At 40.4% G+C, this 11421-nt stretch overlaps 1 protein-coding gene across 1 annotated transcript; it reads left to right on the plus strand.

Moving 5' to 3' along the window:
• The first annotated feature begins 5750 nt into the window (after positions 1 to 5750).
• On the plus strand, positions 5751 to 11194 carry LOC114841601. The gene is made up of 9 exons (XM_029126642.1): positions 5751 to 5939; positions 6046 to 6165; positions 6248 to 6362; positions 10040 to 10310; positions 10390 to 10482; positions 10599 to 10689; positions 10759 to 10899; positions 10972 to 11070; positions 11144 to 11194. Exons 1-9 carry the CDS (start codon positions 5751 to 5753, stop codon positions 11192 to 11194), a joined length of 1170 nt encoding a protein of 389 aa, XP_028982475.1.
• The last annotated feature ends 227 nt before the right edge of the window (positions 11195 to 11421 follow it).

Here is an 11421-nt window from a genome sequence, read left to right on the forward strand (position 1 = left end):
ATTGGAATTTGGCTTGGCTACTCTCTTCGCTGAGTATGAGTACGAGGGGGGGGGGGGGGGAGTCCTGAAGATTCGTGCAGAGGGAAGTGTGACGGTGGAGCAGGAGCTCCATCACAATAGACCGGACATTGTCTTGATGACCTCTAGTCTGAGGGTAGTCTATGTGATTGAGGTTTCTGTCGCACATATCCAGAACCTGAGGCAGAAGGAAGTTTTGAAGAGGCTGAGGTATGAGTTCAACTCGGAAGTCCACGTCACACCTGCTAACATGAACAACATTCACACAGGTGAGAATCTCATGGGCCAGCTGAGAAGGGCTCACGGGTGTGATGCGCAGTTGGGTGTGCTTGTTCTAGGTGCACTTGGCGAAGTCGTCAGAACCTCTGAGTTGGCGAGGTTCATGAGCCTCACTGAGAGACTTGGGGTACCGTCTTGGAGAATGGAGGCGTGCTTGAAGAGGTGTGCCTACAGTGCTGCTTTCACCACATGCAAACTGCTCGTGAGGAGGACTGTGGAAGCCAGCCGTACTGGGACACCTGCAAAGGAGACTCGACGACAACGGGTGGGGAGGGGTGAGAGGGGGCCTTCTGGTCTTAGCGGGGAGAGAAGGGAGACTGGAAAACTGCATAACTTTTTTTAGATGAACGGGATGACGTGTTTGCCTTTTTGTATGTAAAAATAACTATTATGTATGTAAAAAAGGAATTGTAGTGGAGTATGGAGGAGTGTCCATTGTGGCATACTTTGTATTCTTTTTTCTGCAATAAAAATATATTTCTAGACTATATCGGCAGCCCGGGCGGCCCGGGTTCGATTCCCGGTATCGGAAATAATGTAGGAATCGTGTTCGGGAAGAAATGAACGATCCACTACAAGTGATTTTATTGTCACTTAATTAATTTATTTAATCGCGTCGTAAGTTACAGTGAAGGATGAAATGTGAGTTGAGGCTAGCGGAAGCCAGGCAGATGTTGTGCCAGCGGCTAGCTAAGCCGAACTGTCGAATATCGCGAAGGTGCGAATATTCGGCGATGATGAACGCGTCACAATAGGTTGAAGTGAAACAGGCAATTCGTCAACTGCCTGTCTCGGGTACTCGTGGTCCGCGTGCATGTATGAGTGTAGATGTAGCGAGGCGCTACACCCCCCCCCCCCTTTCCTCACACGGATACATTAAGCCACTTTAGTCAGTCAATGAGTTAACTGCCACATGAATAGATTTCAACCATGAAAATAGAAGGTAACTGAAAAGATAGCGTTTCCATGCCCAACCAGAATTCCATAAATCACTGACGACAAAAGAGAGCCTAAAACGCATGAAGAGCAAACAACCCCTGGCCGGGGCTTGGTTGTCAAGCTCCGGCATGCCGATGTTTGGCCTAAAGCTGGGCCAGATCTGTCGATGAAGACTCGGTTACTGCCTTTTCTCCGAGACTCAAGCCCTGGTCCCTACAAATGGCCTAACCTCGGACCAAGCTTAGGCTTCAAGGTTTGGCAAGTCCAGGATTGTACCACACTTGGCCCGTGCTTTCAACACTGGCATTTTCTACCTGGGTCCCCTGCCATTTTTATGAAATATGTATGTTGTAGAGAATTCAAAACTAAAGGGCAATGCTCATTAAGGTAATAAGTAGGTTGTGGAAAATTATGAAAATCGCTAGTGATAGTTCCTCAGAGGGTTGAAAATTGAGATTAAACAACCCCTGTAAAAAATTTGTTTTTCTAATAAGAAAAAAAAAGATGTTTTAGAATTTTATGAACCCAGATAAATTTCAAAGAGCATGAAAAAATACGAAATTCATTTTTCGGTTTTTTTCTCGGAATCAAAATATCCAGAAGTAAAAAATAATTTTTGGACATATAGCGGATCACAATACTGCAATTATGACTATTTTTGGTGAATTTTGAAGGGAAGATTTTCATCATACTTCCTATCGAATTATAAGAATATGATATAGAATTAATATTGAAACCAAAGAAAATAACTATTGCTGCAAACTTCTCGATCGCATCTTTCATAGGAGAACAGAAGCAGCGGTCGAACCGCTGTTAACCGACTACCAATATATTTTTAGGGGAGCTTGATCCATTCTTGATGCTATCAACCTTGTCGTTAATGCCGCCAGGGAAACGATTTTGAGGATAAGATGACTCAAGGGCAAAAAGAAGTACTCCCTCTGGCAAAGTTCTACGTATCTGAATACTTGTGGGAAATGGTGAATGATTATTCTACTGGAAGGTCTCAAGTATGACACGGAGTGTGCCCCCGTACAGCGTTACTGGAGGGGTTTTCAGTGTTCAGTATTGGGTTCTCTTTTATGGAATATCACAGAAGATTGGCTTCTGAAACTAAGTTTACCGCGTGATGTGAATCTCATGGGGTTTGCGGTTGACGTGCTTGTATTCATTATGGGTAGTGTTTCCCGATCCAGTATCGATATTTACTTGTATCGATATTTTTTGTTCCGATATTCGATATTTTCTATCGATATTTGCACGTCGCGATATTGGATGTATCGATATTTCTGGATAGAGATCGATATTTTCTCAGGGACAAGTAATGAAAAAAAAATTAATGTGAAAAATATTCATAACGAATTTAAAGACCAGGGAGGTCACAAGAATAAGATGATTCATAAGGGGCAAAATATCAGAAGGGACAAAAGGATCACAAGGAGATGGTCAGATTTCAAGAGGGTCAAACATCTTGAGAGTCGAATGTCATGAGAGTCACAAGGGGATGATCAAATTTCACGAAGGTCAAAAGTCACAAGGGTCACAGTGAGACGATCAAGTTTCACACGGATCAAAAGTCACAAGGTGATGATCAAGTTTCACAAGGGTCAAACGTAACGAGCAAGACAAGGGGACGATCAAATTTCACGAGAGTCAAATATCATCAGGGTCATAAGAGAATGCCAAAATTTTATGAAAGTCAAAGGTCACGGGGGTCACAAAGGGATGATCAAATTTCACAAGGGTCAAAAGTTACAAGGGTCACATGGAGACAAGGTTCACAAACATCAAACGTGACGAGCGAGACAAGGGGACGATCAAATTTCACTAGGGTCAAACAGCACGAGGGTCAGAAGGGTATGGTCAAATTTCACAAGGGTCAAATGTCACGAGGGTCACAACGAGATGGTCAAATTTCACAAGGGTCATAAGGGGATGGTCAAATTTCACGAGGGTCACAAGGGGACGGTCAAATGTCACGGCAGTTAACCGACACAAGGGGACGGTCAATTTTCACAAGGGTGAAACTGGGAGGGTCACAAGGGGACGATCAAATTTTACGAGTCAGACAGTACGAAAGTCACAGGAGGATCGCCAATTTTTGAACTTTCCAGGGCCCGGAATGATTCCGTGAAAAATTCAATAAACTTGAATAATGAACACCATTATCCTTCCTACAAAGAGTTGGAGATAGTTCCATGTGATTCTCAAAGATCGTTAAAGCATCGTATTTCCTTATGACTATTGTGATCCTTTGCTCTTCGCAAAATTTTTTTATGACTCTTGTGATCCTTTGCTCCTCGCGAAATTTGACGTTGGACCCTCGTGGAAAATGACCATTGGAACATTCAAACGCCATGACATTTCATTATTCCTTTGTGACTCTCGTGAGGTTTCATCCTCTTGAACATGTGCCGATCCCCTCGTGACCCTTGGGAGGTTTGGTACTCGTGAAATCTAACCAACCCCTAGTCAATCTCGTGGCGTTTCACTCCGGTGAAATTTGACCCCTTGTGACCCTCGTGACGTTTGACCCTCGTGAAATTTGATCATCCCCGTAAGACTCTTGTCTCGGTTGACTCTCATGAAATTTAACCGTCTCCTCGCGACCCTCTTGCTGTTTGACCCTCGTGAAATTTGACTTCCTCTTGTGACCCTTGTATCGCGTCTCTCTCGTGGAATTTGATCGTCTCATTGTGATCCTCGTGCCGTTTCCATTCCATGAAATTTGATTATCCGCGTGAGACCCTCGTGACGTTTGACACTTGTGAAGTTTGACCATCACCATGTGACTCTCGGGCTGTTTGACTCTCATGAAATTTGACGGTCTCCTTTTGACTCGTAACGTTTCACTTTCGTGAAATTTGACCATCCCCTTGTGATCGTCGTCAAATTTGACCATCCCCATGTAACCCTCGTGTCGGTTGACTGGTGGAATTTAATCGTCTCCTTATGGCCCTCGTGACGTTTCACTACTGTGAAATTTGACCATCTCCTTTTGACCCTCGTGACGGTTCACTTCCGTGAAATTTGATCGTTCTCTTGTGGCTTTCGTAGAGTTTGACCCTCGTGAAATTTGACCATCTCCTTTTGACCCTCGTGACGGTTCACTTCCGTGAAATTTGATCGTTCTCTTGTGGCTTTCGTAGAGTTTGACCCTCGTGAAATTTGATCATTCCCTAGTGACTCTCATGACGTTCCACCCTCGAATGAAGAAAATAATAATTCTGTACAGAATGTAATGTGAATGACACTGAATATTCATAGCTTATCTCAATTTTTCCTCGCGCAATTTAATTGACAAATTTGATGATTGAAAGTGGCGGAATCTATAGAATGGTCTATACCAAAATGTAAACAATACTGGGATATCCTCACGTGAATGAATCTGAATGTTTAAGGTCTTTGAATGCGACATTCTTCAACTCTAATTTTTTTTATTTGCCATTGTCATCCAGAATTTTTAAAAAGATCGATANCAAAATGTAAACAATACTGGGATATCCTCACGTGAATGAATCTGAATGTTTAAGGTCTTTGAATGCGACATTCTTCAACTCTAATTTTTTTTATTTGCCATTGTCATCCAGAATTTTTAAAAAGATCGATATTACGAATATCGATATTTCCCAAGGCGATACTTTACGGTATCGATACCAAGCAATCTGCTTCGATACGATAGTGAGTATCGATATTTTTTCGGGTATCGGGAGACACTAATTATGGGAAAATATCTGGAGGAGATCAAACTTGTTTTCAACATGACCTTCAGAGCAATTTGTCACTGGATGGACCCCCTAGGCCTGCAACTGGCAGAGCACAAAACAGAGGTCATATTTATCAGAAGCAGAATGCAAGTCGAGCCAATAACGCTGCAAGTCGGGAACTAGGAACTCACTTCCCAGCAGTTCATTCGGTACCTAATTGTGATCGACGCTCGACTCATCTTCAAGCAGCAAGCAGAGCACGTGGAAGCCAAGTGCCAAGTATTCAGCCAAGTGCCGAGTTGAAACCACTGTATATATGCCTTTCACGGTTCGATAAGAAGAACACTCCCGCGTAATTTCCTATTTGTTGCAATTCATAGAAATATTGACTATTATTAAGAATCTTGGAGAGAACGAAGCAAGCAGTGACTTAATGGGGCAATGACCGGTAGTTATTGTAAAGGTGGTAGGACATCGCAGCCATAAACGATCAAATTCGACTGGGGAAATTTTATTATTCTTCTAGTGATGGTCTGTACATGGAAGGAGTTGAGTAGAATAAGAAAATTGCATATAACAACAAAACATGTAGAAATTCATTTCGGAGTGACAAATTGCTACTTTGAAAACTCCGATCGATAGCATCTAGCGATATTACAGTTTCGCTGCGGTAAGGTGAAGTGACGACCGAATATTATACCTAATTCGTTTCAGAATAAGGAATGAGGTTGGGAACATCACTGCGGAAATAGTGCATTCGTTGCTCACGGACTGTAGTATAAGCTGTACGACTTTTGTGAAAGTACAATGGTGGCAACACCACTTAAAAATGGGAACATCTGGGGGGGTGAGATAGATATTTTTTTGGATGGATATTACCAACGAAATAAGATTCTTCTAATGACACTTGGAGTATGGCCGGAATTTCCGAAACGGTCAAGAATTATTGTACAATGTCTTGTTGTTCTGTCGTTGCTGACGATAGTGGTACCACAGGTATAGTAAATAGACATTTTAGAGGATGTACTAATATAATAGTACTTTCCAAGTTTGTTGAGACTTGAAATTTTCACATAGCTGAGTAATGTCATCATTTCTTCAGTGGGCATTTTTCATTCAAGTGTGTGACAATCTAGAGGATTTGGCAACTGGAATCTCACATCAAATGTTGGTTGTTATAGGATTTGTAAAATTTTGCTTCTTTATAAAGAAGAAGGAACAGGTTCGTATTGAACTCATGAACATCGAAGGCTATGAAACCATCCTATATGCATTATATACGTTTCATTTGTCCATTGTAACAGATTCAAATAATCCTCAATTCCGTAAGAGAGGATTGGTGCCTTGTGGATGAATCAGTTGTTGAAACTATTCGAACTTTTGCTGAAAAGGGCTACTTACGAACCACAGTTTATATGGGTATATTATTTATATAGTGGATTTTATAGGGAGTTTCTGTTTCCCCTTCAACAAATCAGTTCTCTTCAACAAATATTCGAATAATAACAACGGCCCGAATATTTCAAATATGAAATATCTTGATTCAATTTGAATATTAAATATCTGAATTCAATGAATAAACCGTAGGATTTTAATTATCTATAGACTTGATACACGGAGAAACATTTTCGAGAAAAATTCATGTGCTACCACCATGAATACAGCGCAATTCGCGATCTTAGAAACATTATCATGTAGCAGCAGACAAACTCTTGAGCTAAACCAGGAAAATTTCGCATCATTGTTTGTAATTATTAGGTGTGTGACTTAATGTTTACAGATTTTTCAGTAAATTTATTTAATATAAAAAAATGGAGAAGAACGAACTTAATCGTAGAAATATTGTCCATCATTTTCTATGACCTTGCGCCATCTCTCAGGTAACATTCGAATGCCGTCGCGAAAGAAACTTGCAGGCTTCGAGGTGATAAAGTCATCGACGAATTTACCCACATCGTCCATCGTTTTAAACTGTGTATCCACTAAGGCGTACTGCATGGACCGGAACAAGTGATAGTCGGATGGGGCCAAGTATGGTGAATAGGCCGCGTGCGGGAGAACTTCCCATGCCAAGTTTAAGAGGGTCTTCTGAGTCGCGGGAGCAACGTGAAGTTGAGCATTGTCATGCAGCAGTATGACTGCCTGCTTCCTTGCCCAGTAAATGGCCTTTACCGATCAAGTTCTTCGCTCAGTTTATTTAGTTGTCGGTTGTAGCATTCCGCAGTCACCGTCTGACCTGTTTCCAGGAGTTCGTAATAAAGCACCCCCCTCATGTCCCACCAGATACACCGGAGAATTTTCTTTAAGCGGATGTTCTGTTTCGGCGTCGATGTACTGGATTGTCCGGGGTCTACCCACGACTTTTCACGTTTGGGATTCTCGTAAAAGAAGTCCTTTTTTTATTGCCGGACAAGCAGTGAAAGGCACGTGTTCAAACGTTGACCTAGGTTGTGTTCCGTCAACACATGTGGGACCCACCCACCTTCCAAGTTTTTGGATTTTTCCCATTTGACGCAAACGCTTAGAAATAGCTGTTCGGGCGACTCTCAACTGCGCTGCAAGCTCTTGTTGCGTTTGCGTTGAGTCTTCATCCAGTGGAGCTTGCAATTCCGCATCTGTAAACTTTCGAGGCTGTCCAGGACGCGGCTGGTCACTCAGATCGAAATCACCACTTCTAAAACATTTGTACGAATAATTACACGTTTCATAAGATACAATGTCGGCACCAAGAACCGACATTGAAGGCACATAGATCCCCGTGCTTCAGAAGCATTTTTTCCTTGTTGGAATTCGTATAAAATGCAGTCCCGAATGTGCTGTTTATCAGTTGCCATCATAAACACTGCTATTCTGAAAGGTTATGTAACTTACATAGACTTGTCGTTCCGTGTCCTGGAACCTTTTGTCCCTTCCTTTCAAAATCAGAAAAAACCGCGAATATATTTCTATTTTAAATATAATTTTAAGCTCGNCGTAAAAATTAAGTCACACACCTAATACTTCAATTACCTCTGTTGTTTGACTTTTGTTCCATAAAAACTACATTCATGATTTTTGAGATATACATAAGACACTCGATTTTTTGCGGTATCCCCAACGTTTCCTTTTAAAATCTTCTGCCAGTTTATTCAAGTGTCATCTACTGACCATGGGTTCTCAAATGTGATGAACAGGGGATGGTGGTAGCAATGAGGGGCCACAAGTGGGTCATGAATCAGTTAGGAACGCAGGTATACTTTACGACCTTTTAAAATATTCCATTAGGACATTGCCAACTGTGGCTAGCTGAGTAGGAAAGATGTATCATACAGGGAATTCTAAATATTACCCTCCCCCCCCAACACCACTCAGAATTGGCATCTTGATAAGGGATATAGTGTTCTGAAATCCTGGAATGACGCATACGATACCAGCTACTCCGGTCATTGACCCCATACGTCATCAAAGTCAGCATTCACAAGCTACGATAATCAGTAAAGAAATAAATAGAATAAATATAATGAAATAAGAGATGATGATATTCGAGGCAGAATTAATTTTTCCTGATTTGAAGAACTTGACATTTTCAAAGTTCTTGATCAACTTCGCAATATGACAAACAAGTTGAAAACCTCCAGAATGCAACAGAGTCCTTACAAATTATTCACGAATACTCTCATCTCTTTGAAAAAGATTCTGTCTTGAAAAATGGCCTCCAATAACGACACTAACATGTTAGTCCTAAATACAAGTAGTTTAACCTTGCATAAATACGAGCTTATATCATTATTGGATAGCCAGAACAATTATATTGTCTTGTTCTTCAAAACAAACCTTAAATTGACAAAAAATGGAAATTGACCCGGGAAGACGTTTCAGAACACACAGGCGGAGGCGTCGCCATTGCCGTCTACAATTATTTTAATTACTCCCCTCTCCTGCACGACTTCCGATTCTCCACAGAATACACAGCCATTTCCATCTCCACGCGCCACAAAAGCATCCATATTTATTCCATATATAATTCCCTTAATAACCAACTGGACATATATTTTGGGGATTTTTACTCCGAACATCCAAACTGTACCTCAACCGCTCCAATAAATCAGGCTTCCTGCGCACTGATTTTTTTGAATCGAATCCATACCACCTCTTCGCTACAGCTGCATCTACCCATTACCTCCGGACCGGTATTACCCCTTGCACCATTGACCTACTCATCACTAACCAGCACATTTACTCTTGCACGAATCCCCATCCGGTCACAAAAAATGAAGTCCGAAAATTCTGGTAGTTCACCCGTTACGACAACCTCAAACCTCTCCTTAATAAAGTCACCAAATTTAACCAAGAAAGAATTAAATCTTTTATCCGAAGAACTCAGAATAAGAAACTCAAAGCCATATCCCCCTTAGATACCACCATGCGGAAAATCGCTAAATCCATTAACCGATCATCTAATGACCAACTCTCACGGCTGAAAAATAACGAATGGGTTGAGGAATTTTCATCTCAACGCTGTAAAAAAATTCGGAATTTCATTCAATTTCCATGAAATTCACAATTTTATTATTTTCTCTCCCTTAAATCGAATTCAATGCCACTCTCCTGAAAATTACTGGTCGACTGTCCATGAAATTTCAATCTTTTTCTAACAGTGTCATGAAACTTGGAGAAACTGATTTCAGAACGGAAATAAGATGAGAAATACCTTGCTTAGACTCCCCTGATATTGTCGACATCGGATTTTTTTCACTGAAAATTATATATATATATTTTTCATGGAATTGGTAGTTCGACATTCTAATGGAGTTAAATACTAGAGAAATTCTATGAATGTGGCAGATTGTAAATTTTTTTCCAATTTTTACTTATTCTTTTCCGGAGAAAGTTCCGCCATGCTCGAGACACTCCTCCGTTCTATACTAATAGTAACATACATTTGCTGAATTGTGAAAAATAAGCTTAGGCTGAAGTAGTTGAGATCGCTTCATCGCTTGAAATGTCTCATGTTGAAGTGTCCCTGGGTTGAGTCTCTGTTTTAAATTTGTTAATGTGAACATTTGCATATGTCAGACATTCAAACGAAAAATTTTTTTGTGCACTTTCTATTTCAGTTATCATCTACTCTGCAGTAGTAATTTTTTGTCTGTTTCCTTTGAAGCCACTATTCCTTGATATGATCTTTCCTCTGAACGAATCAAGACCAAAAATGTTTGTCTTGCAAACCGATTACTCTGTCTTTGGCATCAATGTGAATGACCATCATTTTATGATCACAATGCATGGGTTGTTTACTGTGACGATCGTGGTACATTTTTTAGTAACAATCGATACTTTCATTTCAATCATAGTCCTACATTGTTGTGGACTCTTTGAAGCTGTTGGGTGAATCTTCTTCAGCTATATTTTCGAACGAACACCACTTTTCCATAAATTTATCTCATGTTTTGTTTCCAATATGTAGCGAGATGTTACGACAGATCCAGGCAAATTTTCCTTCAGAGCGGAAATATAAAATCCTATGTGACGGCATAATAATACATCATCGAGCCATAACGTATGCATTTATATTGTCTCCTTTTCTTATCCAAAACATCTTTCAATGGTGACATTTTACATTTGGAATAAATCGACCTGTCAAAGCCATTCTATTCAGCCATTATCATTCAACAGATTGGCGGAGTCCATTGAAACATCATTTACAATAATGAATGGGATCGTAGTTTTGCTGGCCATGATACTAATCAGTATTACAGGACTTGAAGTATGTAGTCATGTTAGGCTGCTATGAGAACTCTAACCTGCAACATTATACACCCTGAAATAATTTCAGATAATTATTAAAATGGATGAGCCTGTCGAAGTGATTAGATACGCTACATTTGCAGGTGGCGTGATTCTCCACTTGTTATTCATAAGTTTACCAGGTCAAGAATTATCTGATCATAGCAGTCAAGTATCGGAAGGAATGTACGTACTAATGAATTGGGAAAATTGAATGAAATTACGATTTTTTCTTCTCGTTAGTGCAATTTTGCATCTGAAGGCGCAAAGACTGATATCCATCATGTTAATGCGTAGCATGAAACCAATGCAGATGACCGCTGCAAAATTTTACCCTCAGAATTTGGAGAGTTTTGGGAAAGCTGAGACATAGTAAAGCATTCATGAGTCTATTGAAAATACTTCATATAAATCAACTTTCTCTAATTTTCTAGGTCTTGAAAACTTCGTTTTCGTTCTTCACAGTGATGCTGTCAAATCGATGATTTTTTTACAGAATTCAATTCAAGTCCAAAACGAGAGTGAATTTTGTGACTTTTTATTCAAATATTGAATATGAATATAATACATGAAGTCCATTTGCAGACGGTTCCATTTGAAATAGCACGGTTGAATAACTCTTTGAAGACGAAATGAGCAGCTAAGTAGTGCGGATGAAAGTTGAAAGGTTTACCAAGGAAATTGAGTGCGGGTGAATTCCAGCCCCCATTGA

The sequence above is a fragment of the Diachasma alloeum genome, unplaced genomic scaffold (assembly GCF_001412515.2).
Source record: "Diachasma alloeum isolate Michigan unplaced genomic scaffold, Dall2.0 Dall_scaffold_01046, whole genome shotgun sequence".
NCBI classification, from domain to species: domain Eukaryota; kingdom Metazoa; phylum Arthropoda; class Insecta; order Hymenoptera; family Braconidae; genus Diachasma; species Diachasma alloeum.

What these genes read in the sequence shown, in the direction of transcription:
- LOC114841601 (XM_029126642.1), top strand. Translation starts at nt 5,751, where the DNA reads ATGGTGGCAACACCACTTAAAAATGGGAACATCTGGGGGGGTGAGATA. An exon ending in GGACTCTTTGAAGCTGTTGG is followed by an intron (nt 10,311 to 10,389) that starts GTGAATCTTCTT and finishes TCCAATATGTAG; the next exon opens with CGAGATGTTACGACAGATCC. An exon ending in ATTTGGAGAGTTTTGGGAAA is followed by an intron (nt 11,071 to 11,143) that starts GCTGAGACATAG and finishes CTAATTTTCTAG; the next exon opens with GTCTTGAAAACTTCGTTTTC.